This window comes from Brachypodium distachyon, chromosome 2, assembly GCF_000005505.3.
Source record: "Brachypodium distachyon strain Bd21 chromosome 2, Brachypodium_distachyon_v3.0, whole genome shotgun sequence".
Lineage (NCBI taxonomy): Eukaryota > Viridiplantae > Streptophyta > Magnoliopsida > Poales > Poaceae > Brachypodium > Brachypodium distachyon.
Window position 1 is genome coordinate 24442378 of NC_016132.3, and position 24559 is coordinate 24466936.

Here is a 24559-nt window from a genome sequence, read left to right on the forward strand (position 1 = left end):
CAACGCGAGACATACTCCCCCCGTCCAACAAAAGATGTCTCAAGTTTGTCAAAATTTGAATGTATCTAGATACCACTTAGTGTATAGATGCATTCAAATTTAGTCACTTTGTTGGACGGAGGGAGTATAACTTTTTTTCGAGGAGACACAGAGCTGTTACACGTGACCTACGATACGCCCTCTATACGACCACCAGACCAATAAACTCATCACCGACTAGACTGGTTAGTTACTATAGTACTCCCTCCATCCATATTAAGTGACTCAAATTGTCTAAATATATGACCACCAGACCTTCTGGTTTAGGTGCCCTGGTTTCTGGTAGCGATGATGTCTCCTGATTCTAGCGCCCGCCTTATAGCTTGCTCTTCTTTTTGTTGTTTTGTTTGTAATTGTTATCCGCCGGGTTGAGTTCTTCTCGACTCTCTTTGATATATGAATGGCACGCTGTGTCATTTCGTCAACTTTTTTTGCCTAAATACGGATGTATCTATGCCTAAAAAACGTTTAGATACATGTAATACAAAGTCACTTAATATGGGACAGAGGAAGTATATGGTATCGTATTAAATAATCACAATATTACTACTCCCTCCGATCCTAACTAATTGACGAAATATTACATGTATCTAGACACATTTTAGTCGTAGATACATCCATATTTGGAAAAATTTGCGACAAGTAATATTGATCTCGGAGGGGAGTAACAAGTTATCAGGTTGTTAGACATCGATCGGGCATGGTTAACACTGCTCCGCTGTGCTTTGAGTACATGGCGATGAGTTGCTTAACTCTCATATTCAATCTTGTGGCCGGAATGCATAAGATTAAATATGAGAATTAAGACATTTACATTATTATGCGTTAATAACCACAACTACATGTCCTGGTAACTACGCTGAACTCATTTTACATGTATACAGCGACATCTATTTCATGAAAACGAGCTTACAAACATACATGGGAATTGGGAAGTCACTGTTGCGACTTGTGTGCGGATAATAGCATAGCCGTAGTTAGATATTTAGACAGTAAAACTGGGCACCCTGTGAGGCCTCTCACGCCATCAGGCTTTTCGGCCGTCCGATCAGGCGCCTAGGCGAAATCCGGCCGTCCATTCATGGGCCTCTGTTCTATAGAGCAGCTGCTCCCAGAGAAAAATGGAAGGCTTCTGGTTAATCGGGCCGAGTGGGCCGTGTGAACCAACCTGGACAATTGTTCTCGCGTCCGCTCCTCGCTCCGCAGTCCGCAGAGCCGCCGCTTCCGTTTCTCCATGGACGTGTCTCTCGTCCCTCCCGCTTGCAACCCCCCTCGCCGATGTTTTCGTTGCCACACCATGGCTCCGCCTCGCTCGCTGCACCCGCCCCGCCTCCACTCTCTGCACTGGCTCAGGCTCTGGTGAGAACAAGGCGTTGGATGTAGGGATTGGGCGGCGGCGACCCGGCAAGGTCATCATCTTCCGCATATTCGGCCGCAAGAAGCTCAGCGCCTCAGCCTCAAGACCTGTGTCGATGACCTGTGCACCGAGTTCATCCAGGGCTGGTATGGATAGATTCCTCACCTTTACCTTGGATCTTCTATCTTCAATGCTCTCTCAGTTAGGGGCCCAAACATGGAATCATGAAGAGCCTCTCTCTCTCCGATGTGGATCATTTCTAGCAGAATTTTTTTCTCCTTTCTCCAGTTTCTATATACTGCTATAACTGCAATCATGTTTCACCCTTAGTCTGCAGAAATTTTTCTCAACCAAATTTTTGAAATTTGTGTATGTATGTGCTGTACTACTTATTGAAACTATATGGACACAGCCTGCATAATATGATTACTTGTGCAGAATGTGTACATGAAGGTGCTTGTTCACATGCATGTGAGCTCTTTACCTATTTGCTCGATAAGATATTCCATGAACTTCGTGCAAGAACAACCATTTCAATAGCTAATGTTGCATTTACAGTGGTACTGACTTTCAGATGCATTGTTGTGTTTCTTTTCTTGTTGTTGTTTCTTTGGGGGTTACCAATTTACCATTCTTGGCACTTATCATTGGCAGCTACCCACATCCAATTGGTTGGCTCACTTTATTACAAGCTCTATCAGAAGACCACTCGGCCCATTTGTGTTATAAAGGACAATAGGAGATATGTGTTTTTGTTAATTACCTCTGAAAACATCAACTGTTAAATTCACTTTTCGAGATAATTCCTTTTATTTGGAAGTTCATGGTTCTCCATCTGACTGGAACTTATGCTAGGCTTCCAAATAATGAGTTCTGCCACTAAATACTCGGGAGTTTTATTCTTTACTGAAATTTACATCCCAAATCGAAGGGTTGACTGGGTGAGCGATTGGTATGCTCTGCAAAAATGGCCCCTTCTTTGTTCTTTCATTCGCGATATGGAATGGATATTTTACCTTTTCCTGGCTATATTCAAGATTGGACACATGAAGAGCCAGATGGGATCAGAAGAATGAGGAAAACATTTGTCAGCAAAATTCTTTTATTTTAGATAGAAAAACATTTCTTCAAACATTTCTTCTATCTAAAATTAAAGGACCCGCTTTCGATTGCAGGTCGAAGCCTTGGCTCTCGTGTCACATCGATTCATATTATTTCGGTCAGGTTATATGAAAGTACTCCCTTAGATCCATTTATAAGTATCTCAGATTTAGTACAACTTTGTACTAACTTTGTACTAAATCTGAGACACCTATTATGGATCGGAGGAAGCACATTGTATTTAATCATATATTAACAACTGAGTTACTCGCTAACCTTTGACATGCCTACCCATGACGGAAAGTCCTTTTTAATCAAGTTAATGATAATTACAATTACTACCTAATGTGCTAATGTTGTTTTACTACTGTTTGCAGGTGCCTGATAATGCTGTGGCTATCTTCTTTGGCATATTGACCCTCATGTTAGACAGGTAAATAACATTGCCAAATAGGAAGATTCACCTCAAATTACTCTTATTATATCAAAATTGACAGGCTATTCTCTTTCAACTCATTTCTTTTCTCATTTTAGAAGTGATTGTGTTCTGATGATTGGTAGTTTCAGGGTTATAGGAAAGAAACAGAGTTTGTACCTTGCCAGTAATCGGGCAAGCAGTTGCTGGTCTACATTGCTTTCATGCATATTATCAAGCTACATCTATTTTGCGCTCTTCAAAAGGCCCCGAGGAACAAGTAAGATTTGTAATTCAATATAAACTATTGGGTTAGAGTTAAGACTCTACAAAGGTAGATGCAAAGAGGATTTGTTGGTTTAGGAACTAGAGCTAGACTAAGTTTGTTAGATCCATGATGGTGATTGATATTTTGTCAATTTATGACCATTAGTTATTTCGTGGGCCTATGTGAACTGGATGAAAAATAGTGATTTTATTGCTTTTGTTCATGTTGCTATTTGTCTATAACACTACAATTTTACAAATTAAGGATAGTATCAAGGTGCCTCCATTTGCTGATTTTTGGACCAGAAGTGCCAGCGGGAAGGTGGGAAGAGCAAGGCAACAACAGGATTCTGCGAAATTCTGGTAAGCTTACTGTAACTTATTTCCTAGATGGAATTTTCACGAGTCTTGTTGATTGAATTGAACTGAGGAACTTTTTTTCTATACTACTGATCAATGGTCACTCGGGGTCAAAGCAAGTCCACAACAAGATTCTTTCTATGGACTCTGTTAAGGTTACTGTAACTTATTTCCTTGATGTAATTTCATTTCATCAGTTCTTGCTGCTTTCTATAAGTATTGAACTAAACTGAGAGCATCTACTTTCTATACTATTGACACAAAGTCACTCTAGGTCTGAACATATTTCGCCATGGAGATACCAGTCTCGGTGATCTTATCTTATGATATCCATCATATTTCAGTAGGGAAAGCTTAAATTCCAACCTGCGATACCGGATACTTCAAACTCGATCTATCGGGAAAATGGTTCACTTCTCATTCAATCTCTTTTCATCCGGGAAGGGGAAGCTTGGTTCCTCCATTCTTCTCTCATTAATTCATGCTTCATTTTTTCCTTTCTAGGAATGCTCTGTTTCACCTCTCTTTGGTGGCTTCTTCTTGTGCTTATTATTCAGACAGGAAAAATCTTATAATGATTAAACCCTCATTGCTCTCTTTGACATAAATAAGCATGGGAATTTTGGTCATGCAGCTGGCAATAACATAATTCGGATGATTTATTTGCTCTTATGTAGGACAGTAAACTGAGCCCCTTGCAGCCTTCTCACCCCTCCAACATTCGGGACCGTTGGATCATGAATGTCTTCTAGCTGCAGTAGCATCAAGGAATTGTTGGCTTTCAATTTTGGCTTGATGCAATTGTGTGCATGCTTTAGCATTAAACTATTAATTCCAGTTAGACAAAACTACTCGTATAACTTGGCATACATACATTACTAGTTTTCTTTACTCCATCCAAGTTTAACTTTTATCCTTCGTGTCTCCAAATATTTGTATCCTTCCAACAATTCTATTGTCGAAATTGACGGGTGCGGCAACGCCCACCATCCTGATCTAGTCTACATATACAAAGAATAAGTAGAGAAATACTCCGTATACATCAAAGGCACTCTTACATGCAATTCAGAATCTAAGGTGTGAATTCAGAGGAAGGACACAACACCATCTTCAGTTTCAAAGAATTCATTAGCCTGACTGTGGTGGCAGCTGAAGCTCTGCGGTGCTCTTTTCCAGCATCTCCACCACTCTGGTCATGGAAGGTTGATCCGGAGCAGAGACTTGCACGCACCAAAGCCCGACCAACACCATCTTCCTTACCAGACCGGTGGCCTCACGATCGATCTCACAAGCACTTGCGCAGAACTGATCCAAGTCTTGATATAAACACTGGGGAAATACTTGCTGCTGCTACTTGTCTCTGAACCAGCAACTTCGTCGATGCTTCTCCTTGCACCAGACATCGCAAGAAGCATCATGCCATAGCTGTAGACGTCTGGCTTGCTGTTGACTGCTCCTACTCCCCTGACAAATACCTCAGGCGCGATGTACCCAATCGTGCCCCGGGCTCCGGTGATGGACACATTGATAGAGCTCTCTTTCTGGGGGCACAGCTTGGCTAGTCCAAAATCGGAGATCTTAGGCCGGAGGTCCTGGTCCAGGAGGATGTTGTGAGGCTTGATATCGAAATGCACAATGTGCGCATTGCAGCCCTGGTGCAGGTACTCCAGACCTCGCGCGATGCCGAGGGCGATGTCAAACAGCATCTCCCAGCGGAGTGAATGGTCCATGGCTTGCCCAAAAGTGTGTCTTTCCAGCGAGCCATTGGGCATGAACTCGTAGATGAGGCCCCGTTTTGATCTCCCCTGCAAGCAGAACCCCAGCAGCGTGACGACGTTGACATGGGAGGTTCTGCTGATGCTGGCGACCTCGTTCATGAAGTCCTCGCCGTCGATGTCCTTGGCGTCCTTGAGCATCTTCACAGCGATCTTGCGGCTGTCTGGCTCTGGGAGGGTGCCTTTGTAGACCACTCCGTTGCCGCCTTGGCCGAGCTTGTGCGCCAAAGATTTTGTCATCCGTTTCACTTGCGAGTAGCTGTACCTCCTCGGATGTTGCCGCCGCAGGAAGGATTCGATCGTTGGCGTGTCTCTCTTCCACTTCCAGTTCTTCCAGGGCATGGGAGGAAGTGAGCCATGGCGCTCATTCTTGCAGCAAAGGAATGCAATGAGAAGAATGACGCACAGCAGCGCCAATGCACTCAGGGTGTCAGCTAGTATGTAAATCCTAGCCTTCTTCTTCCGCTCCGGGGGAGTAATCCCTGGCACAGACGCCGGAGCTGGAGGTAGGAGCCGCACCATTGACGGCGACATGCTGGGGACGAAGCCCATGAACTCGTAGCGCAGGTAGCAGCTCGGACCGTTGAGGCGGACGCCATCCATGTCTGCGCAGCATCCGGTGAGCCAGGCCATATGCGACGCCAAGCACCGGTTGCACTCCTCGGCAGGCAGGTCAAACAAGTCCATGATTTGACTTAGAATAAGTTCCACACAACTCACGTCATGTTTTTCACATAAAAAACTAATGGATCAACACACCAATAGCAAATCACTAAGTCCAAAACATGATACATGTCATCACATAAATATCCATATTATCCAAAATATCCACATCAATGTTTTATCTAAAACACTTGCCAATGTTACACATCACCTATGATTTCACAAGCTGCCTGCCAGTGCCCAGGGAACGCGACGCGACGCAGGATTGGAGGACAGTGGTGTAGTGGTGGTAGGAATTAGGGGAAGAAGACAGGTGGGAGTTGGAACTTGGAGGTGATGATGATGCAACGACAGTGGCGGCGGGTCGGAGAGCTGTAGCTGTGCGGAGGGAAGAGCAGAGAAGGCGACGGAGACGGTGGCAATCTCGGGATAGTAACGGCTCGTTTCTTGATTTTGAAAGGATGGAGGGAAGCATTGTCTGGCCGTGCAGGGGGTGAAACTGTGGAGCCGGCTGCTGTAGGTATGCGGAGCTGGAGGAGGAGATGGTGGTGGTGGTGGAGAAGCGGCGGCCTGGGCGGGGCATCGCTGAGGTGGAGATGAGAAACGTAGAGGCCCCTCCTTCCCAAAACGATGCGAGGCGTTGGATTGGCTAAAACCGTCGGGTTGTGCCATGAGCTGATGATACCAGTCGTACGCAGTGGATGGGCTAGCGACCGACCTGGGGCGCAAACAACGGGGTGAAACTAGTGCCTTAGGGTGCTCTCCGGCGAAAAGTTGCTGCCGGCGGTGGCGAGAGGAGCGGCGCCCAACCAGCACCCGCATCCTTCTCCTTTACGGATCTGCTGGGCGGATGAACGGCGGCGACCAAGTTTTTTTTTTTTGACCGGGACGACGGCAACCGAGTTCATGCTGTGTACAGTGTAATCTTTGTGCTCACTGTTCTCCTTTGAGCGTGTCTGTATCGATGAAAATTTGAAAATAAGTGACTGACCAAAACCATGCGAGCCTCTAATTAGGGGGGATCATAGTAAATATATTATGTTTTTGTATTGTTTGTGTGGTCTAGAGGAAGCAGCTACATAACAAAAATAATGCAATCTTTCAATTGATATTTGTTCTCTTTGTTTGTTGCCCAAACTGAACCCAAAAGTGAATTCAATTTTGCGTTCAGTTTATAATTTCAGTTTACAAGTTTCTAATCCAGTGAATTTCTTACACAATCAAATTGCTTATAAGTTTACTGTTGGCTTAATGTACCTTACTTGAATAAACTGATGGCAGTACACTTTCAGAATTAAGAAAACAATATATTTATAAGTGAGTGTACAGTATACTTTTGAGGTGATTTCCTTTGTATATTGCTCTCTAGGGATTGTTTATGTGCCAGAATTCAGAACATTGCCATCAATTCTGTTTGTGCAAAGTGCAGATAGTCTTAATTTACCTCATTTGAATCATAATTTTTTAGTTGCCTCGCTACTTTGTTATATATTTCAGGCCAATGTATACCCATCCTCCTGATGATTTGCTAAGTTTCTTACAGAATCCACAAACCCCTGAATGTTTTGTTGGACAAGCTTATGTATTTTGTTGGACAAGCTTACTTGCAGGCCATTAATGTTTTGGTGAGCTGCAAGAGCTCTTTGTCATTGGATCCCCTTGCGGCTTGATGACAATGAAGCAGTTCATGCTCTCAGACTGCAAAAACAGTTGCAAGCAACACTGAAGTCAAAAGATTCTACATTTTTTATGTGCTGCTACTGTAATACTATCCCACTGTTAGAAAACTGGCTATTATACTGAAGTGGTTTCAGAAATGAGTTAAAATGTACCGTGGTTCTAAACTGTTCCCATGCCTACGCCGGTTCATGCCACAAATTGGAGGAATTAATAGCATGATTTATCTGTATGTAATATTTTATATGTTGGTATATGCCATAAACAGGTCACAATGTTGAAGTGCAAGTACTAATCCCAAATCTAATTAATTGCATACTCACAAGAGACAACACCTAAGAGACATTGCATTGGTGATGTTGTTTTTTAGCATTTATTGTGAGCTAAGAGACGCACCTTAAGGGACGATGCATTGGGAGTGGCCATGTCCCAGCAATAGCCCCTAAACAGGGCCCCTAAATTTGCAAATAGGGGCCAGCCCCCATAAGTAGAGGCCCAAAAACTGGTGTTTGCTCAATAGGAGCCCCTATATCACAGCCCCCAAATCACTTTCTTTATATTATGTCAACACATAGATCATGTAGTTCATATTTCCAATGCATATAGTTTGTGCAATTAAATATTTCCTACACATATGGTTTAACCACATTCAAATCGACATTCAATTTTTACGAACAATTTAAATGTACACAACAACACAAATAATTAAACAAGTTCATATCAAATAGTTCCATAATGGCAACAAGCAAATAAACAAACTACTGAGCATCATGTCGCGCCCACAAGTGCTCAACAAGATCATCTCTTAGCTGATCATGAGTATGCCTACTCTGAATACGTCTGTGTATCGCCAAGAACTTCCGTAGCAGAAGTGGATCACGACGCTCGTAGTCCGCCTTTGTCAACACTTCGGTATCATCTTGATCATATTCGAAGTCCACGTCCTCACCGCGCTCATCATCAATGATCATGTTGTGTAGGATCACACAAGCTGTCATGATGTACCAAATAGTCTCCTTGTCCCACCATCTTGCTGGCCCTCTCACCATTGCAAACCGAGCTTGTAGCACACCAAATGCTCTTTCAACATCCTTCCTCACCGCTTCTTGCATAGTTGAAAAATGCTTCTTCTTGTTCCCTTCTGGATTGCTGATGGTCTTCACAAATGTTGACCAAGATGGGTAGATACCATCAGCAAGGTAGTATCCCATGGTGTACTTGTTCCCATTCACCACGTACTCCAACTCTGGAGCTGTCCCTGAAGTGAGCTTCTGAAACAATGGTGATCTCTGCAACACATTTATGCCATTCAAAGAACCTGGAAGCCCGAAAAAAGAATGCCATATCCACAAATATTGAGAGGCAACAGCTTCAAGAATCATCGTCGGACCATCCACATGCCCTGTGTACTGCCCTTTCCATGCTGTTGGGCAGTTCTTCCATCTCCAATGCATACAATCAATGGAACCAAGCATGCCATGGAACCCTCTTGCGCTATTCATAGCAATGAGCCTTTTGGTGTCTTCAACATTTGGTGCCCTCAAATACTGATCCCCATATATCTCAACCACAGCCCTCACAAATTTCTTGAAAATATCTATCATTGTGCTTTGAGCAAGGCTTACTATCTCATCTACAGAGTCAACAGGAACACCATAGGCAAGCATGCGAAATGAACCAACTACCTTCTGCAAAGCGGTGGCACCAGGAACGCCGCAAGCATTTCTTTTCTGCCTGAAATAGTCATCATGAGCTTCCACTTCTGCCACTATGCGCAAGAACAACTCCCTCAACATCCTATATCTCCTCCTAAAGAATTTTGCATTGTATATCGGAGGATCTGCAAAGTACTGGGCAATGATCCGCAAATTGGTACCATAGATGTCCCTTGGAACAACTATGTGTCCTGGAACTGATTCTCGACGCTTCTCCTTCTTCGTCCTCTCATTCTCCTCCATGTCCGCAATGTCCGAAAGGAGGGCAGCAACAATCATGTAGTGATCAGAATCCTCCTCTTCTTCTCGCTCAAGATCATCATCATCATCGAACAACACCATTTTTCTGAAAAATAAACCAACAACCAAGTTCATCTTCCATCTATCTCAATTTCACAAAAATACACCCATCTACATCATACAACTTCGATTCAGATCAATTCATATCAAATTAATCTTCCAGCCACTTCACTTTCCCACACACACATCATACAAATTCCGTCTCACATCAAATTGGACAAAAAAACAAAGACTTATAGTGGCAGTGAGTAGAGAAGGGAGCACACGGCCGTGGGGTGCTGGACCCGGGCGGCGGGATGGGGAGGAGCTAGGCGGCTCGATTTGCCGCCGTGGCTGCACGAGGGGCGGAAGGGGGTGTGGGAGGAGGAGGGAGATGTGACATGGCGGGCGGCGAGGCAGGCGGCGGCTGGGAGGAGATGAGCGGCGGCGGCGGAGGGACAGGGTGGAGGAAGGGGCGGCGCCGGGATGGGGAGTTGCGGGGCGGTCGATTCGTCCCCGTGGCTGCACGAGGGGAGGGGGGTGTGCGAGGAGGCGACAGGGCCGGCGGCGAGGCAGGCGGCGGCTGGAATCGACCTAGGCGGGAGGGCGCGGGAGGAGGATGGGGAGGCTCCTACTTGCTCCGTGAGGATGGGGGCTCTGGGGCTAATTTGGGGGACTCCCAAAATTTTGGGGCTTGTTTAGGGTCCCTGTTGGACCAAGTTTTTTGGCCTCAAGCCCCCAAGCAGGATAGGGGTCCTGTTTGGAGGCTCTGCTAGACATGCTCTAAAAATGTCGAGTCGTGCCATGAGCTGACGATACCAGTCGTACGTGGTGGATGGGCTAGTGACCGACTTGGGGTGCGAACAACGGGGTGAAACTAGTGCCTCAGGGTGCTCTCCGGCGAAAAGTTGCTGCCGGCGGTGGCGAGAGGAGCGGCGCCCAACCAGCACCCTCATCCGTCTCCTTTACGATCGGCTGGGCGGATGAACGGTGGCGACCAAGTTTTTTTATTTGGACCGGGATGACGGCAACCAAGTTCATCCTGTGTACTGTGTAATCTTTGTGCTCACCGTTCTCCTTTGAGCATGTGTGGATCGATGAAAATTTGAAAATAAGTGACTGACCACATTTCGTCCCAGGAGCTTAAGGAGCCTATAGGTAAAATTCATAAAGACTACAATAGTACTATCACCGTCATAAAATAGTCACAATTTCGGGACAATTATTTTGTAGATTGTGTAGATTCTCGTATTTTGTAAAGAAATTATGACATTTATTTTCGGACGGAGGAAGTACAAATTAAATGAATATTGTACATAAATACTCAACTATTGCCCTGAGTCTAGATTTGATCAATGTATTTCAGAATTATTAGTTCGACTCTTAACTATCAGAATGATACATATTTAGTAGTATCTCAAAACATTCCAAAGCAGTGTTAATAGGTGTCTGTTCCGCACACGTGGTAGCTTCAGAAAAAATGAAAAAACAAAATAAGGAATGAGGTGGGAATTTTCTGACAAACCAATTAAAGTTAGAGTTACAAAGTTATTTTTTAATGTAAGTTAAAGATAATTCTCTCACAATAGTAAAAGGAATCATAACTATTTTTAAAAACTACTCCCTCCGATCCTAAATTGTTGTCGAAATATTACATGTATCTAGACGCTTTTTAAAAATAGATATATTCATATTTGGGCAAATTTGAGTCAAGAATTTAGGATCATAGGGAGTACAAAGTTTAAGATCTGAAGCTCACAAATATTATTTTATAAACACCGGTGAAAATAGGTAATATTGTTATTTAGGCTTTTAGACATACGAAAGCATTTGCATGTGTATACTACTAGAGGTATGCATGTGGCTGCACATGAAAATATAAAATCGGTATAATAAATTAGTGTCAAGACATATAGGCATATATAGTGGAATTAGGGCTAAACATGTCACTTTCAATTGTTAACCTCATATGACACACTTGTTGATTTTTCATGAATGTTCACTACTTGTTTATTAACTTACATATGTCATATACTGAGAGTAATTGTTATTTTAAAGTTTAGTATTTTTATGAATTTAAAATTTTAGAAGTTATAATCTTTTAGTTTTTATTAACTTACATATGTCCTGTTTTTAGAATAATTCTTATTTTTATGAAGTTAAATCAAAAGAACCAATAACAACTTAAATTAGGGAACACATAAAAAATTAAGGCTAAAATCATAATCGTCATGGAATTGAAATTAAGCCGGTAAAACGAAAGACCATGTCGGCCCGATGCACAATGCAACTCATGATTGTGCAAATCGGTCAAGCTAGCTACCAATCGTCGCATTACAAGATATAAGACATTTTTATTCAACAAGTCAAGAGTTTTACCATATTACACTACCAACACGTAATTTACACGGCAGAAAATTAATGTCATTTGACTCGTATTTAGAAGTACTCAGTTAAGGTTATGATTTTAAATTACATACCCCATGTCCTGTAGAGTAATATTACTGGTCAAAGACTTATCTTTAAAAAGCAATATACTACTGGATCAATAGACAATATGTTCTATAACTAATTACTGGACCGACGATTGTGTGATTCTTTCTTGCGTAATGGATGGTAGATGGGCCACGAGGTGGATCCCCAAGTATCACTTTGGCCCCACTCGGGAGCGTAGTAAAAAACATTCATCCAGTAGGATTTATCTGCAATTTACTGGATACAAAAGAAACTAGGAAACTCGGTGCGGTGGATTCTAAATAGGACCTCTCTTAATCTGTACTAATTTTTGCTTGTAATGGGTCGTTACAATGTGAAAAAACACTAGAAATGATGATCCAAATTCTGTCATGAAATTTCCCAACTGCAAGTTCTACACTGGTTAATAATGCTTCCGCCTAAATATAAGACGCCATATTTTTGCTCCAACTCAAATTTCTTTAAAGTTTAATCAAATTTATAAAAAATACTAATATTTACAATATCAAATAAGTTAATAAAACTAATGTACAGTTTTAGATGGTAGTAGATTTTTCTATAACTTTGATCAAATTTGAAGAAGTTTGACTTAAGGCAAAACTATAATCTTATATTTAGAAACAGCTGAAGTAGACGAGAATCAAGTGATCTGCGCGATGTATTACGGTCTGTAAAAGTTTATCAATAGTAGGCAAGTCAAATGACGCGGGATACACGTGATTTCCTTGGCTGAACCGCTGAATATACTACTCTAGTAGCAGTCTAGCTAGCTAGCTACCGTAGTCAACCAACGACGGCTGATCTGGCTTAGATTGTTAGTAGACCAAACTAGCTACATAGTAACTGCCAAAGAATAGTCACAGAACAAACAAAACAGATGCGTTTTGGTTACGCAAAGGAGTATGAACTGGTCTAATTAGCATGTGATTTAATTAGTCGGAGGCGTGGATTTAGCAGGTAGTGCATGGAGAAGAGTAGGGAGTAGCACATTGCAGTTGACCAGCAGATTTTGGCTTGCCGTAGTAAGAGTATCTGTAGCAGAAGAATCCTCATATTGGCGTTAACTCCAAGTTGATCGAGTATTATGAGCGGAACTACAACTCAAGCCTGCAAGCCTAGCTGGCTCTGAGGGGCGTACCGCACTACTGCACTGTACGCCTGAAGAATCCTCACATTGGCATTTGACAGCAACATCACAAAGCTTGAACATGAAAAGCACCTGACATTCCACTACTGTGCAAAAGTGGAGATCAGAAACAAGCTACGTATTCGAGAGCACAAGCACGCACCTCCAATCTAGAACGATTCCGCAACTCTTGAGTGTTCCTCAATTTGTGTAACCACTGCGGGAGAAAGTGCCTTTGCCGGGGGTCAGGGGCCGCCGACAAAGACACATTTGTCTCCGGCAAAGGCTTTGCCGGCGGCCTTTTTTCGGAGACGCCGGCAAAGGCCGTCGCACGGAGGATCACCCACAAAGAAATCTTTGCCGGCGGATTTTTCACGGGCCCGTCGGCAAAATCTTTGCCGGTGGCCGAAACGACGGCCTCCCGCAAAGAAAAGGAGATCACGGCATGCGGTGCCGTTAACGGCTGGGCCCACCTGTCGGGGCTTTGCCGGCGGCCAGGGAAAAAGCCGCCGGCAAAGGGTCGGCACGTGGTACGCCGCGAGCCGGCCACGCGTGCCACGGCTGGGTCCACCTGTCGGGCCTTTGCGGGCGGCTTTTTCTCTTGCCGGCGGCAAGAGAAAAAGCCGCCGGCAAAGGGTGGGCACGTGGCACGATCTGGTGCGTGCCCGTGCTCAGCTTTTGCCGGCGGCCAGGCCTTTGGCTGCCGGCATAGTGTATTTTTTTTTGTTTTTTTTATCACAGCAATTTGAAATATTTTCACGGCGCGCGCGCACACAGATATATATATATGCAGATATATATTCATCCACATCACAACAATACATCCACAAAAAATCATCGACGCATTCACACCACAAGCATATATATAAACATCTCATGAAAGTCCGAAAACATCACATATCTCACAACAGAAGTATTACAAGTGTTCATCACATGCATGGTAGCAACATATATATTAGAAACCTATGAAATGGAGTTAGAATAACATAATTAGATATAAAGAAAGGAATTGAAGTGACAATTGTAGTATTTGAAACGAAACTTAGCCATTTGGCTCAAAAATGGTGCAATGGAACCATTTTTGAGCAAATATGGCTCATTTGACTCCAAAAATGCCACCAAGGCACAATTTTGGAGCCAAATGACCCCTAAATGCTCTAGAATGGCACGATGGCACCATTTTGGAGCGAATATGGTTTATTTGGCTCCAAGATGGTGCCTTGGTCGCATAAATGTGCCAAATGGCACAAAAATGCCACCAAGGCACCATTTTGGCTACAAAACGAGCCATTTCGCTCCATTATGCCACCATGGCTCATTTGGCTCCAAAATGGTGCCTTGGTGGCATTTTGGAGCCAAATGGCCAAAAATGGCACCAATGGAATCATTTTGGAGCCAAACGAGCAATATTGGCTCCAACATGGTGCCCTGGTGGCATTTTGGAGCCAATATGGCCAAAAAGTGGCACCAAGTCACCCTGTTGGAGCCAATATGACTCATTTGGCTCCAAAATGGTGTCTTGGTGCCATTTTTGGGCCATTTGGCTCCAAAATGCCACCAAGGCACAATTTTGAAGTCAAATGAGCCATATTGGCTCCAAAATTGGGCCCTGGTGGCAAAATTGAGCCAAATGCCCAAATGTGCCACCAAGGGACCATTTTGGAGCCAAGATGGCTCATTTGGCTCCAAATTGGTGCCCTGGTGGCATAAATGAGCCAAATGCCCAAAAATGCCACCAAGGCACCATTTTAGAACCAAGTGAGCCCTCTTGGTTCTAAAAGGGGATCTATGTCACTATGTGATGTTAGGTTACGCAGTTCTACGTGTGGAGACAAGAAAGTAAGTTTTCAAAACAACGGACCTCGAGATGTGACAAGTTTGTGGCAACTTATCCGAGTTAGTGCCTAGGAGCAGGTGACTGGTCAGGAGGGTTGGCTCCAGCAAGGCTTGCGTGTGAAGAAGGGTCGTTCGAGCCACGGCCAGATTGCTGCTGTTGCATAGATGATTAGTCATTGACCCCAACCCTCAACGAAAGCAAGAAAAGTCATGAATGGAGATTGAAATGTTTCGAGTAAATTCACCGGAGTCTGTGGAGAAAGCTGTGGAGCATGCTCAATCTGGAGATTGACAAACGCCAAGTCGAACGGCGGTGATGATGTAGGCGGCTCTTGAGAGGTGGCGACGAGGTACGGCTGCATATTGAAAAGACAAAGAGTTGCATTTACGGAACTAATACCACGCTTTCTTGGCTATTATGTGCAGTAAACATACCCTAAGGTGGTCGTACTGAGCCCTCAGTGCGGCCTGCATCTGAGCCTGCATCTGAGCCTGGACCTGAGCCATATGAGCCTCCTGAGCCTGCCTTTGAGCCTCCATCTGAGCCTGCACCTGAGCCACCACCATACTCTCCACCTCTTGCAATGCCATTACAAGTTCATTGTCGTTACAATGAAATGCGAAAAGACACGAGCTGGTGAATGAAGAACAACTAACCTGTTGTGAGAACTGCCGTGCACCTGGACGACTGCGTATACTAGCACTCGAGCTCGTGGAAGTAGCCTTCAGGTGAGGTAGGCTGGGAATGGTGCTCGGATCAATGGTTCTTTTCCCAAAGCATAGCCTACCGTGCTTCATGCCTCCTCCCGCCCTCACGACCACTTCCACGTCCAGGTCGTGTTGGCTAGGATCAGCCCCGGGGCCATGCACCTCCTCAAACACTTCCGCGTAGCCTGTGACCTTGGCATGGTCAGCCGGGGTGGCATAGGCTTCGGGTGGGGCGTTTGCACTGTACTCCGACACGGTGCTCGCCTTTCCCTTGAGGGCACAGTCAACGGCCGTGAAGCTGGTGAGGCGTACTTTATCCCGATGAGCCTTCGCCTGAAACAACAAGCAACAACAAGATAGTTAGGGGTGAGGCTCGCACATGAAGATCTTTTTGGGAGAAAAACACATACATAGTTGTTGATGTAGCCCTGCAGGTTCACGCTCCCTTGATGGTGCATTCCGCTTGGGTTCGCTAACCTCCTCTCCCTAAGGAGCCCGTGAGTCTCCCCGTACTCCGGGCTGCACCCCGAGTCCACCAGCGCCTTCCAGGCATTTAAGTGCGAGAAGCACCAGTGCGGAGGAACTAAATGAACAAGTACAAGCCCAAACACGAAGAAGTTAAGCGTTAGCCCTTATTAAGCAAGGAAATGCACTTTATTTAACTTTACCTGCATGTACTGTTCGTGCTCGAGATGCGTCACGATACATTGTGCCTTGTCCAATTTCTCTTTCTTCACTTCAGCATAGTACTTCCTCACGGCGTAGACACGCGCGTGATAGAACATCTCAGACAATGCCTTCTTCACACTTGCCTCGAAGTGCCGTGCAATTGTTGCATCATCAATGCCTTCCGCCAGCTTGAAGAACCGCTGCAATTAGACAAAACGAATCCATTCATGAGTTATAAATTTTGCATTACAATTGTTTTGACTAATGTATGCATTGTGCGAAGGCGACTTACCCAAAATTCGCCCTTCACCCGCTCGGCTTTGTTCGCATACACCACATTCTCTCTATCTTGGAAGTTTGGTTGGGCCACGTAGTGTGCCCATGTCCGGGCTACCTCTGGCTCCTCCTTTCCTTCAAGAAGAACCATGCCAGGGAAGTGGTCCTTGAGGAGGACCGAAAGCACAGCCTTGGGTTGCATCGTAAAACACCCGGGTGCAACAACCACCCAGCCCCTGCACAAGGATAAGACAAGTCAATTGCAGTTAATAAACGAAACAACAATTTGATGTAAACTGAATTCTAGGATCAAGAAAGGTACATCTTGGCTGTTGGACGAATGACCGGCTTCTCAGCTTCACAAGAGGGCCGCTTGGTGGGGAGACGAGTAGGACCACGCAGGTACACTTTGTCTGTACCAGAGCTGGAGGCAGCCCCCGCCGAGGCTCCCGCGGAAGTACCAACAGAGTGATCCTGCAGCTCGTCCTCACCAAAGTCCCCCGCCTCCATCTCCATCTCCCTCACCTCCTCCTGAATCTCCTCCTCCCTGTCATCCTTAGGATCGTACAGTGGATCGAGTGGCGGCGGCGAGGGAGAGGGCTCCCTCCTGGCTTTGCCCTTTGCTTTACGTGCAACGGTCTTCTTCGGGGTTTTTGCCTTCACTTTAGGCGGAGGGTATAGCTCTTCGACACGCCTCTGAGAGGTACTACGCCCGCCCACCATGGTTCAATCACCTGCCATGAGAAAAAGTGAACAAGTAGTACGGATTATAGAAGTAGATGTAAATAAATGAAACAACAACTTGATGTAAACAAATGAAACAACTAGATGTACAATACAAGTAAAATCGAGATTCAACGAACTAACTAATTAAGTAGGACGGATTAAACAAGTAGATGTAAACAAATGAAACAACATCTTGATGTAAATAGAAGAAACACCAACTAAATGTAAACAAATGAAACAACTTGATGTACAATACAGTAAAGTTGGGATTCAACGAACTAACTAATTAAGTAGGACGGATTACAACTTGATGTAAACAAAAGAAACAACTAAGTATGGGCATGTGGATTGTAGTCTTCGTCATCGGGATCAACTAGAAGAGCCGCATCAAGATCACTCTCAACATCACTATCAACATTGGCCTGTTCATCATCGTCGTCGTCACCATCACCGTCACCGTCATTGTCTACTTCCGTGCCCAGAGAATCGGTATACCGTACCACGAAATCACTTGTGTCCCCGCCAGCTTTTTGGAAAAACTCGTCGCCAGGCTCTCGTTGCGGCAGATAATCTTGGTCGTTTGGTTCTGGTAGTTTACCATGTGGCTGCACGTGGTACAAGACATCCAAACCTTGAAGGCAAGCCACTTTAGTGTACGGGTACGGGAGGAAATAAACTTGTGTGGCTTGTTGAGCCACAATATATACATCCTCGCATTCAAAGACACTGTCTCGTTTTACTTCGACTAGGCCAATTGTGTCATCCTTGTTAACATGTTTTGGATCGATCCAACGGCATTTGAATACAACGACCTTTGGAGGTTTGGGGCCGCGGTATTGTAGTTTGTATATCTCCTCAACCCTTCCGTAGAAGTCATCTCCACCGCATTCTACGAACACCCCAGAATTTGTTAAGGTTCGATTGGGCCGACTGAGCTCGTACCTTGTTGTATGGAATCAATATCCATTGACGTCGTAGGATTTGAATGAACCGACCTTGAATCAAAACCATTGGCAATTTGTCTCAATTGGGAGCTCATAGACGCATCTTTGTTAGCCTACAGGTTTAAGCAGAAAAGCATCATGTATTAGTCGCACGCAAGGCCTCTAGGTGTTGAAACAACTAGGAGCTAAGAAAGAAAGTACTTGATTTTGGAACCACTCAATGAAACCGGATCCGGGGCCATTTGGATCATCTCTAAGAAGGGCATCATGTTCTAGAGGATCGGGTTTTCTTGTTCGCTTCCAGTTGAGTTGAGTGAATGTGCTGAGACAATGAGAATAAGATGAGTTAGAGACAAACTTGTGATCAATTGCAAAGAGGAATTATTTACTGGGCACTTACTTGATGTACAGCTGGACTTCGTCGAGGTTGTTCAAGATATATAACGTAAGGGATCACCACTCTTGGTAGGACAGGGTGACTGTTTTCTCGGCTTTAGAAGTTCCAAGTTGCCCTCTGAATAGGCTCAGCTTGGACTCATCTTCAGGGTTGCCAAGATTGTAGCACGAGACTGGATTATGCAGCATGGCAATATCGAAGCTATAGTAACTCATCATTGCGTTTGACACTTCCTCGAGACGGCTTGCCTCCCATATGCATGCTTCAACTTTAGCTTTGTTTTTTAATTTAGCTCGAAGGGTCTTCATAAGTCTCTCGACGGCATATATCCAACGATGCTGCACAAGGTCCCACATCCGTGCCTCGTATGGGAGGTGGATAATTAGATGTTGCATTGTCACGAACATGCCCGGCGGAAAGATCCTCTCTGGCTTGCATAGCAACATGGGGGCTTGTTTTTCCATTTCTTCTAGCAAGGTGGGGGATAGTTCTTTAGCACAAAGCCGGCGGAAGAAATTGCTCAACTCTGCCAACACCCGCCAAATATCCTCCGACACATAGCCTCGAACCATCACCAGCAGCAAATGCTCAAGCCATATGTGATAGTCATGACTCTTGAGGCCGTTGATTCGCATGGTGCCAAGATTAACTCCACTCTTTAGATTAGCTGCATACCCATCAGGAAACTTCAACTCTATGAACCACAGGATTACTTCCATCTTTTGGTCTCTGTCGAGAGCGAACGGGGCCTTTGGCCTGATGTCTGACCTGCCTGGCACCTTTTTAATGCTTAGTTGTGGTCTATTGCAAAGTTTTTCTTGGTCTTTTCTAGCCTTCAGATTATCTTTCGTCTTGTCAATAATGTTGAGAATTGTGTTGAAAAGGGCTTCGGCGACATTCTTTTCGGTGTGCATCACATCAATACAATGTGGAAGAATAATGTCTTTGAAGTAGGGGAGCTCCCAGAAGCATGACTTGTGAGTCCAGTTGTGTGTATCACCATACCCCAGGAACTTGTCAGGTTGTGTCGGGTCGGGCACAAGAGCATCCAGCTCAGCAAGAAGCTCAGAACCGGTGCGATAACGGGGTGGCCCCTCTTCGACGACCACACCTTTCCTGAAGTTCTTCTTGTCTTGTCTGAACGGATGGTTAGGCGGGAGGAATCGCCTGTGCAGATCGAAGCAACAATACTTGCGACCATGAGCGAGCCGATAGAACTCCAGATCAGTCCCGCAGTGTGGGCACATGAACTTTCCCTGCAAGCCTTTGCCGGAGAGTATAGATCCCCCCGGGTGGTCATGAATGGAGAACTGTAACCAGATATGCATCCTAAAGTTTGTCTTGGTAGCTTTGTCGTACACCATGATCCCTTCCTCCCAACCTCTTTTCAACTCCTCCATCAAGGGCCGCATATACACATTAATGTTCTTCCCTGGATATTCAGGTCCTGGAATTATCAACACCAAGAACATGTACTTCCGTTGCATTATCATTTCGCGAGGAAGATTGAGCGGAATTACAAACACTGGCCAGCAGCTGTATGGGGCACTCGTCATGCCAAATGGATTGAACCCATCAGTTGCGATGGCAACTCGAACATTCCGAGGCTCCGCGGTTTCTCCGGATACTTCCGATCAAAATCCTTCCATGCTTCGCCATCCGACGATGTGTCAACATTGGCCTATGATTCTTGTCGTATTTGTATTTCTTCCCCAGTTTGTGATGCGTCACAGCTTTGCCAGGCACATCGAATAGCATCATCTGGCCAATTCTTTCTGAGAATGGAAGCATCCTAAGAACTTTATGGGGTATTTTTGACTGCACCAGACCCTTCCCGTGGTCTACGTCGACATACCTAGAGAAATTGCACTTGGGACAATGCTTGGCATCCGCGTATTCTCTGTCAAACAACATGCATCCATTTTTACATGAATGTAGGCAGTGAGCCGGCAACTTAAGTACACTTAGCATTTTGTTCGCCTCGTACATGCTTTTAGGCAAAAGGTGGCCATCCGGGAGGAGACTACCGATAACTGCCATCATCACATCAAACCATTCTCTGCTCAAGTTGAATTGGGTCTTCACAGTCATTATTCTAGCAACGGCATCCAGCTTATTGACTTTTGTGTGAGCATGCAGATCTGTGCTTGCCTTCGCCAGCATATCAAGATAGGCCTTAGAGGTTGCCTCCGGTTCTTCCTTCGTTGGAACGCATGCTTCCTCCAAGTCATCTAGCATGTCCTGGAACCCGCCCGTATCATAGTCGTCCGTGCGCCTTCGCACGACCTCCTCTCTTCCTCTATCCTCTTGCTCACCATGGTAGCCCCATCGGGTATAGTTTGGCATGTACCCGTACAACACCAAGTGATTGCCCATCTCATCCTTTGTGTGTCGTGTCTTGTTATTGCAACGACTGCAAGGGCACCAAGCACGCTCTTCTCCTGTAGCAAATGCAACCTCCAAGTAATCTGCCGTGTTTTTCATCCAATCATCATCCCGGTTTGTCCGACTACGGCAGCCACTGTACATCCACCGACGAACCCAATCTACACACCCTCGGGCTGTCCAAAAAACGTGGACAATCCGAAAGAGTTACGCTTATAGATATGCAAAGACTTGCATATCTATATACGTAACCCTTTCGGACGGGAGACGCAAAGGGTTACGCCACTTTGACATTTGAACTACAAGTGTGATCGGCTCGATGGCCGGGACAGAGCAAAAGGTGAAGGCGAGATAGAGGGAGATGCTCACCAAGCTACACCGTAGACGAAGTAGACGAGGTCGAGGTTGAGGTCGAGGTCGAGGTCACCTACATGAGCATGAACATTTTATAAGCATATAAGCATACATGCATGCACATTCGCAAAGAAGCATACATTTTATAAGCATACATGCATGAGCATGAACATTTTATAAGCATACAAGCATGCATGCATGCACATTTTCATCCAAGCATTTTGTATACAAATAAGCTACTATACAATTTATACAAATAAGCTAAAGCTACTAAAGCTTTGTATACAAATAAGGTACTAAAGCTACTATACATTTTCATCCAAGCATTTTATATACAAATAAGCTACTAAAGCTTTGTATACAAATAAGCTACTATACATTTTCATCCTAGCTTTGTAAATTCACCTTTCTGTCCATACTATTGTTATGAGAATTTCACAACTTGAAATAAATAGGAATTTTAGAAGAAATAGCAATGACAACAATTCTGTTTTATGCAGACGTGTCATAAACTTATAATAATCAAAGACAAGGTAAGGACACCAAATTTCATGTAGAGCAAAGTGCAAACCACACAAATAAATTGCTGCAGATTATTTTTCATGTGCAAGCGTAACATGATGATGCCAACCAAAATTAACTGAGCACTGCAAGAAAGCTAGTGGTGCAAAATAATAAAAAAAATGATGGTAGCAACTTCAGAGGCACATGGTAGTGTGGCACAAAATCTTCAACTGCACAAACTACATGGAAGTTCTTATGAATCTGGATTATCTACAATTTGGGTTAGGGGCTAGAAATATTTGCACTGTACATGCTGACAAGAGCTTAAACTACATACCTTGGAGGAAGTTCTTTTCTATAAAACAAGTCAACTTCAGCACCCAACCCTTTCCAGATAGAAGCAAATTCGACAGCAATATATCTGCAATGAATCTGGCACATGAAAACAGTTGGGTTAGCAAGAATGTAATAACAGTATGGTACAGTATGTAATAACAGTATGGCGTTGAATAATAACAGTATGGTAGCAACAAGCAACAAGCAAAAAAGAAAAAGAAAAGAACACTCACCAGAAGGGGGCCGGCCGGCGGGGAGGAGGTCGGGGAGGAGGGAGGATGCGCTGGCGGGGAGGAGGGAGGAGGGGCCGGCGGTGGGGGTGGAGAGGAGAGGGGGGTGGCGGGGAGGAGAGTTGTTAGGGTGGGGGAGGGGAGGCGGGGTGGGGCGGGGTGCCGGAGAGGCGGGGGCGGCGGGGGAGAGGGGAGGAGGGGGCGGCGCGCCGGCGGGGGAGGAAGGAGGGTGGGGGGGCGGCGGTGGACGGTGGGGGAGGGAGGCTGGGGAGGGAGGCGGGGCCGGTAGAAGGGGGAGGCGGGCGAGGGAGAATGGGGCGGCGGGGGGAGGGCGGCGGGGGTGGGGGGAGGCGGCGCCGGGCGGCGTGGAGGCGGATCCGGCAGGGGTGGGGCCGGATCCGTCCGCGAGAGGCGGCGGTGAGGATCGAGCGGGGGAGGGAGGCAGGGGAGGGAGGCAGTGTGAGGAGGGAGGCAGCGCGTGCGAGAGAGGATTGCTTTTTACAACAAAAAAAAAGTAAAAACCTTTGTCGGCGGCCGGGCCGCCGGCAAAGGCCTTTATTTTTTTCCCACCCAAAAAATAATAATCTTTGCCGGCAAAGGTTTTTATTTTTTTTGGAGGAAAGAAAATAATAATCTTTTGCCGGCGGCCCCGAGAAAAGGCCGCCGGCAAAGGCCTTTTTTTTATTTCAACCGAAGAAAAAAAAAATTAACGGCAAAGGTGGCTTTGCCGAAGGCCCGCAGAATAGCCGCCGGCAAAGTTTTTTTTCCCTTTTTTGTTTGTTTTGTGATGTAAATCAACCATATTGTAAACACATAGAGCGATATATATTGTTATTTAGATTGAACCCAATTTCACTTATAAAATAAAAAACTAATTACTCATTGGCGGCGGCCGTTTTGGTGAAAAACTAGTAACAAAACACTAAGGAACATTCAAACCCAAGCCCTAGAGTGAGGAAAACACGTAATTCGGAACGAGGGAGAAGAATCCTTTGATGACTTGGTTAGCTTTTTGGTTTTTCATGTCTGTAGACGCCACGAGCTGGCCCGCAGGAGGGGCGATGCCTCAAATCACACGACGGATGGTCTAGAGAAGTTGGAATCTTGGATGATGTCATAAAATGTGTACATAAAGATGGTGTTAAGAGGAAAACACAATCCAAGTATCTGATGTTGCACTTCCTTCACAAATTAGACGAACCTGCACGGAATTTCCAGACTTAGGGGGGAAAGTCGCAATTCGGATGGACGGAGCAGAATTCTTTGGGAAATTGGGTAGCTTTTTGGTTTTTCATGTCCCCATGTGCTAGTACAACACAAAGGTATAGAGTAAAGTGATCTGAGAACACAAGTTTTGGTGAAAAGCTCGTCCGGAGACGCCACGAGGCCCGCAGGAGAGGGCGATGCCTGAAATCACACGACGAATGATCCTTATAACTTGAAATCTTGGATGATGTCATCAAATGGGTTCATAAAGATGGTGTTAAAGAGAAAAACACAACCCAAGTATCTGAGGTTGCACTTCCTTCACAAATTAGACTAACCCGCACGGAAGTTCCGGACTTAGGGGGGAAAGTCGCATTTCGGACGGACGGAGTAGAGTTCTTTAAGAAATTGGGTAGATTTTTGGTTTTTCATGTCCCCATGTGCTAGTAGAACACAAAGGTAGAGTAAAGTGACTTGAGAACACAAGTTTTGGTGAAAAGCTACCCCGTAAACGCCACGAGGCCCGCAGGAGGGGGCGATGCCTCAAATCACACGACGGATGGTCTAGAGAACTTGGAATCTTGGATGATGTCATAAAATGTGTATATAAATATGGTGTTAAGAGGAAAACACAATTCAAGCATCTGATGTTGCACTTCCTTCACAAACTAGACTAACCCGCACGAACGTTCTGGAATTAGAGGGGGAAAAGTCACAATTCGGACGGACGGAGCCGAAT

General features: G+C 45.1%; 3 protein-coding genes across 4 annotated transcripts; 1 reads left to right on the plus strand and 2 right to left on the minus strand.

The window, feature by feature from the left end:
- The first annotated feature begins 1220 nt into the window (after positions 1 to 1220).
- On the plus strand, positions 1221 to 7935 carry LOC112270580. 2 transcript variants are annotated; one of them, XM_024458305.1, is made up of 6 exons: positions 1221 to 1542; positions 2572 to 2615; positions 2875 to 2930; positions 3065 to 3192; positions 3450 to 3542; positions 4217 to 4435. In XM_024458305.1, exons 1-6 carry the CDS (start codon positions 1512 to 1514, stop codon positions 4222 to 4224), a joined length of 360 nt encoding a protein of 119 aa, XP_024314073.1. In that variant the 5' UTR covers positions 1221 to 1511; the 3' UTR covers positions 4225 to 4435. The 2 variants fall into 2 exon arrangements, 1 of the variants encoding a protein (XP_024314073.1); XR_002962844.1 differs by lacking the exons at positions 1221 to 1542; positions 2572 to 2615; positions 4217 to 4435 and adding an exon at positions 7588 to 7935 and having other exon boundaries at positions 2627 to 2930; positions 3445 to 3542.
- On the minus strand, positions 4594 to 6025 carry LOC104583166 (LEAF RUST 10 DISEASE-RESISTANCE LOCUS RECEPTOR-LIKE PROTEIN KINASE-like 2.4). The gene is given in 2 exon segments (XM_010234932.3): positions 4594 to 4867; positions 4870 to 6025. Coding segments are annotated over 2 exon segments (1332 nt in total). The 5' UTR covers positions 6002 to 6025; the 3' UTR covers positions 4594 to 4667.
- A 357-nt stretch (positions 7936 to 8292) lies between the features above and the next one.
- Positions 8293 to 10311, minus strand: LOC100825708. The gene has a single exon (XM_024460126.1). The coding sequence runs from the start codon at positions 9742 to 9744 to the stop codon at positions 8413 to 8415; it is 1332 nt and encodes a 443-aa protein (XP_024315894.1). The 5' UTR covers positions 9745 to 10311; the 3' UTR covers positions 8293 to 8412.
- Between the last annotated feature and the right edge of the window lie 14248 nt (positions 10312 to 24559).

Bases quoted from the DNA above. Each gene is read 5' to 3' on its own strand.
- LOC100825708 (XM_024460126.1), bottom strand. From the start codon at position 9,744: ATGAACTTGGTTGTTGGTTTATTTTTCAGAAAAATGGTGTTGTTCGAT.
- LOC112270580 (XM_024458305.1), top strand. From the start codon at position 1,512: ATGACCTGTGCACCGAGTTCATCCAGGGCTG. The intron at 1,543-2,571 runs GTATGGATAGAT...TTTCGATTGCAG, and splicing joins ACCGAGTTCATCCAGGGCTG to GTCGAAGCCTTGGCTCTCGT. The intron at 3,193-3,449 runs GTAAGATTTGTA...AATTAAGGATAG, and splicing joins CAAAAGGCCCCGAGGAACAA to TATCAAGGTGCCTCCATTTG.